The 7418-nt window shown below is 37.9% G+C and overlaps 1 protein-coding gene across 1 annotated transcript; it reads left to right on the top strand.

Moving 5' to 3' along the window:
* The first annotated feature begins 2903 nt into the window (after positions 1 to 2903).
* On the top strand, positions 2904 to 7091 carry prorsd1 (prolyl-tRNA synthetase domain containing 1). Its single transcript, XM_023293875.3, has 4 exons — positions 2904 to 3066; positions 3784 to 3909; positions 3986 to 4075; positions 5040 to 7091. The coding sequence occupies exons 1-4, from the start codon at positions 2986 to 2988 to the stop codon at positions 5250 to 5252; spliced, it is 510 nt and encodes a 169-aa protein (XP_023149643.1). The 5' UTR covers positions 2904 to 2985; the 3' UTR covers positions 5253 to 7091.
* Positions 7092 to 7418: the final 327 nt, after the last annotated feature.

The raw sequence follows: 7418 nt of genomic DNA, 5'->3' as shown, positions 1-7418 counted from the left end.
TAGATGATTATATACATCTATGCATATTTCTGAGTCTGCTTTTGAATCTCTGTATGCCTCCATACATTTTTTATTCTGTCTAAAGGCTTCCATATTTGATTAAAATCTGTTTCTGGACATCTAATGATCTTCATACTCATTTTAAGTCTGTTGTTGGAATTTGATATAAATTTTTGGCAACTAAATACTTCTATACAAATTTAAGACAGATTTTAGACATCTGAAGACTGCAATAAACATTGTTTATCTATTTTTGGACATCTAAAGACCTCCGTATTTGATTTAATATTGTTTTTAGACATCTAAAGATTTCTTCCATATGTATTTTTGATCTGGTTTTGGACGTCTAAAGACACCTCTGCATATTTCAAGTTTGGTTCTGGAAGTCCAAATATATCCATAGATGTTTTAAATCTCATGTAAGGCAACTAAAGACTTCCATATGTAATTTAAAACTAGTTTTAATCATTAAGAAACAGTCATATATATATATATTTTAAATCTGATTCTAAGCAACTGAAGACCCCATACATATTCTATATCTGTTATTTGGTATCTAAAGACTTCCATACTTGTTGTAAGCCTTCTTTTGGATGTTTAAAGACCTCCAGATATATTTTAAATCTGTTTTTGAACATCTAAATGCCTCCACATCTCCATAGATAATTTAAATTCAATTTTCAACAACTAAAGACTTCCATGCACATAATTATGATGATGATGATGATGATGAAGCTATCAAAAGCTGCCATATATGTTTAAGACCTCTGTACCTACTTTGAGTCATTTTTTGAGCACTGAAAGGCCTCCATACTTTTTAAGGTGTGTCTCCGAAAGACTAAATATCTCCATACATATTTTTAAATCTGACTTTGGGCAGCTAAACACTTCTGTACATATTTTGAGCCTGTTTTGGGACTTTTAAGATTCTCCATGTACTGACCCTCATGCACATTTTATATTTACAGGTATCTTTAGGTCTTTAGTATCTAAATACTTAAATGGTTATTTTAAGTCTTTTAAAAGGTCGTTTTCTATATTTTGAGTTTGGACATCGAAACACATCCATACATATTTTGAATCTGTTTTTAGACATCAAAAGACCTTCATATTAATCTAAAACCTGTTTTTAGAGCATCTAAATAGCTCCAAACATAATTAAAGTCTGTTTTTGGGCATTGAAAGACCTGAACAGATGTGAGTAAAGCAGATTTTGTCAGTCCTGGTGGCTGCAGGTGGTAAAATGCTGCAACACCACACACATGAACAGGATGGACGCTGCCTGATATAATCTCTGGATTAGTTCTTGGTCTGTTGGCCTGATGGAACTGAAATATGGAACCACGGCAACGTTAGTATCTTACCGCTCCGTACTGATGCTGCTCCACCCAAATCTAAAAAAAACCCAACAGTTTTGTAATGTTCATTTGGTAAAGAGCAACGGGTTCAACGGTGAGGCCGATCTCATGTTCTGTATTGAACTAGGTCATTGTGGCGAATTAATGCCTCATCCATTAAGGATAAATATGTTTTGTAACACTCATCATTCAGGTGGAAGTGGGACAACATGTCCTTCAGGGTGTCTTTGTTGTGTTTCATCTCCACATTGTCAGCACTAACTCCTCAAAACATAAACAAACTGAACATTTCAAGGATGAAGATTCAGAACTTAATAAATAAATGACAAGAAACACGTCACAAAGAGATGCTAAAGACTCTCATGTGTCCAAAAAAACTCTAAGGTGTCTAAAAAGAGACATTAAAGACTCTTAGGTCTCCAGATATGGACAAAAAGACTCTCAGGTGTCCAAAATGAGACAAAAAAAGACACTCAGGAGTCCACAAAAGAGACAATAAAAACTCAAGTGTCCAAAGAGAGATGCTAAAGATTCTCAGGTGTCCAGAGACAGACAAAAAGACTCTCAGGTGTCAAAAAAGAGATGAAAGAGAGACAAAAAAGAGACAAAAAAAGATGGAAAAAAGACACAATAAAGACTCTCAGGTGTCCAAAAAATGTAGATAAAGACTCTCAGGTATCTAAAAAGAGACAAAAAGACTCTCAGATGTTGAAAAAGAGACGAAAGAGAGACAAAAAGAGACAAAAAAAGACACGATAAAGACTCTCGTGTCCAAAAAAAATGTAGATAAAGACTCTCGTGTCAAAAAAGAGATGAAAAAGAGATGAAGAGACAATAAAGATTCTCAGGTATCTAAAAAGAGACAAAAGACTCTCAGGTGTCGTAAAAGAGACAAAGAAGAGAAAAGACTCTCAGGTATCCAGAAATAGACAAAAAGACGCTCAGATTTCCACAAAGAGACAATTAAGACTCTCAGGTGCAAAAAAAAGAAATGATAAAGACTCTCAGGGGTCCAGAAATGGGTAAAAGACTCTCAAGTGTCCACAAAAAGGCAAAAAAGAGATGATAAAGACTCTCAGATGTCTACAAATAGACAAAAAAGACTCTCAGGTGTAGAAAAGAAGACAATAAAGACTCTCAAGGGTCCAGAAATAGACAAAAAGACTCTCAGGTGTCGAAAAGAGACAAAAAAGACACCCAGTTGTCCAAAAAGTGCAGCCTCAGACTCTCAGATGTCCACAAAGAGACGCTAAAGACTCTCAGGTGTTCAAAAAACAATAGATAAGGACACTCAAGTGTTGAATAAATATACGATAAAGACTCTCAAGTGTCCACACAGAAACAATACAGACTGCCAGGTGTCAAAAAATTTAAATTTTTTATTTTTTTTAAAGAGACAAAGATCCTCAAGTGTCCAAAAAATAGTAGATAAAGACTCGATAAAATGTCGAAAAAGAGGCTAAATATGACTCATATGTTGTTTGTCCACAGTATGTCAGTGTTGCAACACTTGAAGAAAACCAAAGAAACGAAGAAGAACGTTCTTCTTCTACTGTTTGTGTGTATCGACGTCCCCTGTCCAGCCCTGTTTCCGTTCTTTTTAACAGTAAAATTGTATTTTGTGAAGATGTCGGAGGATCTGCGGTCAGAACTGGAGAAATATCTTCAGACGTTAAACATCCAGACGACCTGCGTGGAGCACCCGCCGGTAAAACACAAACCCACGCTCACAACAGAACCCCATTAGCGAATCGTCTATTTTTAGGTTTCATTGATTGTTGTGAATCCGAAAAGCACCCCGCAATACAGTTAAAGATATTGTTCCTGAATCGGAAAGCATAGCACTTCCATTCGGCGTCATTCATTACCCTAAACAGCATTCACTGTGGTGCAGTTTTAGCTTGGGAACAGCGTGTTTTCACTGCAGCGTTGCACCGGTGATAGACACGTGGAAGCATTCAAAGTAGTCACTCGAAGTAAAGGAGAGTTGTGTTGCCTGCAACCCGTGAGCCGAATTCACCAGCAGGCCATTTGAAGCTAAAATCGTGTGAAAATGTGTTTGTGCTACTATGTGTGTTCGCGCAGAATCGGCTCAATCTGAAAATCGACATATTTTTCAATGGAATCCGGTAGAACTACGTCTCTAAGGTACTAATCAGCGTTTTGCAGATGATTTTTGTCATGGAAAGCAGACACTGTTACTGCTAAAAGCGTTTTAAACAGGCAGAATTGAATTTTGTATTAAGCTTGAATTGGATTATTAGCTGCGTTACAATGAAGTTCTGCAGCTTTCATACCTGGTCTAACAACTTTCTGCTGCACTGACCTGTTGAGACCTGCAGGCGGCGCCAAAAGACAATGTGTGTCCAGGTAGAGTCATTCTGCAGGTGGACAACAGAACAGAAGCATCTCTCTGTCCCTGCAGGTGTTCACGGTGGAGGAGATGATGCCTTACCTGGAGCAGGTGAGCGGAGCCGTCAGTAAGAACCTCTTCCTGAAGGACAAGAAGAAGAAAGGCCTGTGGTTGGTGTCGGCCCGCCACGACCGCCAGGTGAGTTCACGCCTCCTCCGTCTCACCTGCTCACCTGGTCACATGACACCAACCTCGTTCCTTCATCCATGTGCAGGTGAACCTCAACGAACTCGCCAAGAAGCTCGGCGTCGGCAGCGGCAACCTGCGCTTTGCTGACGAGGCGGCCATGTTGGAAAAACTCAAGGTGGGAACGAGTCTGTTCAGGGTCTGTGGTCAAAGTGTGGTTCTTTTGTGTCTGTTTTTTATGTCTGCTCTTTTTTTTTTATTGTCTCTAGCAGGTTGTTTTGCATCTTTTTGTGGTCATTTTATCTCTTTTTGTAGTCATTTTATGGTTCCATTGTGTCTTTTTGTAATTGTTTTGTGTCTTTTTTTGGTCATTTTGTGTCTTTCTGTGGTCATTTTATGGTTCTTTTGTGTATATTTTGCCTTTCCTAATCATTATGTGTCTTTTTGGTGTTGTTCTGTGTCTTATTTTGTTTTTTGTGTGGTTGTTTTGTGTCTCTTTTGGGAAATTTTGCATCTCTTTGTACGTGTTTTGTGTTTTTGATCATTTTATGTCATTTTGCGGTTGTTTTGTGTATTGTTCTGGGGTTTTTGAGCTATGATTATTTTTTGTCTATGTTTGTTTTGTGTCTCGCTGTAGTTGCATTTTGCCTTTTTGTGGTCATTTTGTATATTGTTGTGGTTGTTTTGTGAAAATTTGTGTCATTGAGGTCGTTTTTTGGCTGTTTTGTGTCTCTTTGTAGTTGTTTTGTGTCTTTTTAGTTATTTTGCATCTAATTTTATTCATTTATTGTGTCTTGTGGGTTTTTTTGCTACTCTTTGTGGTGGTTTTGTGTCTTTTTGCAGTTATTCTCTCTTTTGTGATTTTTGTATGTTTTTGTGCGGGGGGAACCTGAGATTGTATTGTGTATTTTTGTAGTTGTTTTGTGTCTTTTTGTAGTTGTTTTGTGTCTTTTTGCAGTTAGTTAGATTTTCTGGGTTTTTTTTTTGCATCCTCTTGATCATTTTTTTTGTCTCTGTGAGGCTTTTTTGTAGTCATTTTGCATCTAGTTGTGGCCATTTTTCATTTATTTATGGTAATTTTGTGTGCAGTTGTGGTTTCTTTCTCCTTCAGGGTGTCTCTTGTCCTCTTGTTGTCTCCTCAGGTGGGTCAGGGTTGTGCGACGGCTCTCGCTCTGCTCTTCGATAAGGACCGCAGTGTGAAGTTCGTCCTGGACCGAGACCTGGTTGAAGGAGGCCACCAGATGGTTTACTTCCACCCCATGACCAATGCCGCCACCATGGGCCTCCGACCCGAAGACCTGCTGCTCTTCCTCAAGGAGACGGGACACGAACCGATACTGGAGAACTTCGAGTAGGACGAGACCTGGACCTGGACCTGGACCTGGACCTGGACCTGGATCTGGACCTGGACCTGGATCTGGATCTGGACCTGGAACTGAACCTGGAACTGAAAATGGGACAAAGGCAGCCTAAAGGCACCAGACTTGGAAATAAACTTGTGCATTATATTGGAGGAGGATGTGAAGATTTGCTGCAGATTGGACCAACAGCTCAGTTTAAAGATTCAAAAGGTTCAAAGATTCAAAATTACATTTTTAATATATTAAAATCAAGCAAACACTTTAAAAAGTCTTCATGTCACAAATCCAAATTATGCACCTTAAAATGAGACACTGATCAGCTTCTCTTTAAAACTATTTAATGTTCACTGAGTTTCCATTGATCATTTCTCAGTCGGGAAGACAAACTGTATATTTTAGATCTATTGCTTTAATATTCTGTATGTCTTCTGCATTATTTTATATAAAATTCATTCAACATTCTCCCTGAAATGTTTGTTTTTTTAACCTTCATTTAGTTTTTAATTTGGTTTTAAATGCAGTTTTGAACAACTCTTTCCTACAGCGCCACCCTCAGGATACTAGTTCACACATTTCTGACAACATCAACAAAAACTAAACCCTATAAACTTTGTGAAGCTTTTCTTTAGTTGATTACATAAATGTGCCTAATAATGTGGTCATGCAGTGTGCAGTATATGCAGCCTAATGACCAGCTAAACTCTTTTGGTTCACTGAGGCATCATTGTCAAACACAATCCTGCTACAAAATCTGCTGAAGGAGTTTCATACAGTAATTAACCCAGCAGGGAGTTGAAAAGGTGAATTATTTTTCACAAATTGCCAAAATTACACTAACTGAGCCACAAACTGTAAAAATAGAATCATCAGTGTTTTTTACTTTCCAGCGTAGCTTTTTATTGGGAAACTCAACCAAATGTGAAGTATTTCATCAAAATCACTTTATTCTACATGTCTCATTTTAAAAAAACACTGAAAATTACTTGTTTGCTCAAAACAGATTTTGATGAACTGGTACAACATGTTTCCAAGTGTCTACAGGTGTTACCCATAGAGGGAAATGCTTCAGATAGTTTTATTTGGTTTCTGCTCTGGATAAAAACCTCCTACAGTTCAGCCTTAAAGTCCCTGAATTTTTTCCATGTGATTGTTGATCACAGATCAGTCATTAATGGCTTCATAGTTGCACTGAGATGTGCAGAATTTTTTGTTTTTTTTACAAAATGTGGTTGATAAAAAGCATTTGTTTTTGGTGCACTTTGAAATGAGACATGTGGAATAAATATTGTCTGATTTTAAGCTTAGATTTGAGTTTTACAATGGAACGTCACAGATGAGAAGTTCAAGGACTGTCAGAAAGTTGAAAATCAGATGATTGTTCTTGTTTTTATACTTTTGGGATCTGATTAAAAGGGTTAGGGTTAGGGCAATTTTGGCAATATTGTTATGATCCTGCTCCAGCCCCTGCCTTTCTTTCCCCTTCTTCCTCTTTTTCCTCCTTTCTCCCTTGAGTCCTGATTTGTTTCTGCTTTGACCTGTCTCTCTTTGGTTCCCTCTGTCTGTCCGTCTTGTTTAACCACCAACTTCCAGATTCCCTGTGTCAGCCTACCTTGCCCCATTAGTCCTGTCCCACACTGGTTTTGTAAGTACTTTGTTTGTTGCATAGTTTAGTTTATCCCAGTTTGGTTTTTGTAATTTAGCTGTGAGTTTTTGTAGGTTTTGGAATGTAGTTTATTCTAGAATTAGATTTGGTTTAGTTTTTCCTAGTTGTTTTCTCTTTCCTGTATTGGTTTAGTTTTTTGTTTGGGCTAATTAAAGACCTGTTTCTGTTGCCATCTGTCTGCCATATCTGTGCCTGCACCTGGGTTCTCAAACCTCCTCCTTAGCAAATATAAAAAAAATGTAAAGGCTTTTTTTTTTAAACCTGAAACTTTAATAATGTCATAAACAATAGCAAGAAAAGCACTCAGAGTGCAGTACTCCGACAAGGCTGCTCAGTCGTATCATTTCTGACGTATAAGTCCTGATAAGTCCACAACGGTGGATTTGTAGTAGGATCACAATCATGTGATCATCAGCAGGCAGCTGACGTAGTGTTCACTTGTTGTCATAGTTACAGGGACACTGTGCTGCTGTCTGGCAATGATACAGAAATCTTTA

The sequence above is a fragment of the Amphiprion ocellaris genome, chromosome 16 (assembly GCF_022539595.1).
Source record: "Amphiprion ocellaris isolate individual 3 ecotype Okinawa chromosome 16, ASM2253959v1, whole genome shotgun sequence".
NCBI lineage: Eukaryota > Metazoa > Chordata > Actinopteri > Pomacentridae > Amphiprion > Amphiprion ocellaris.
The sequence above is the reverse complement of the archived record's forward strand: the minus strand, read 5'-3'. Positions and strand labels throughout refer to the sequence as shown.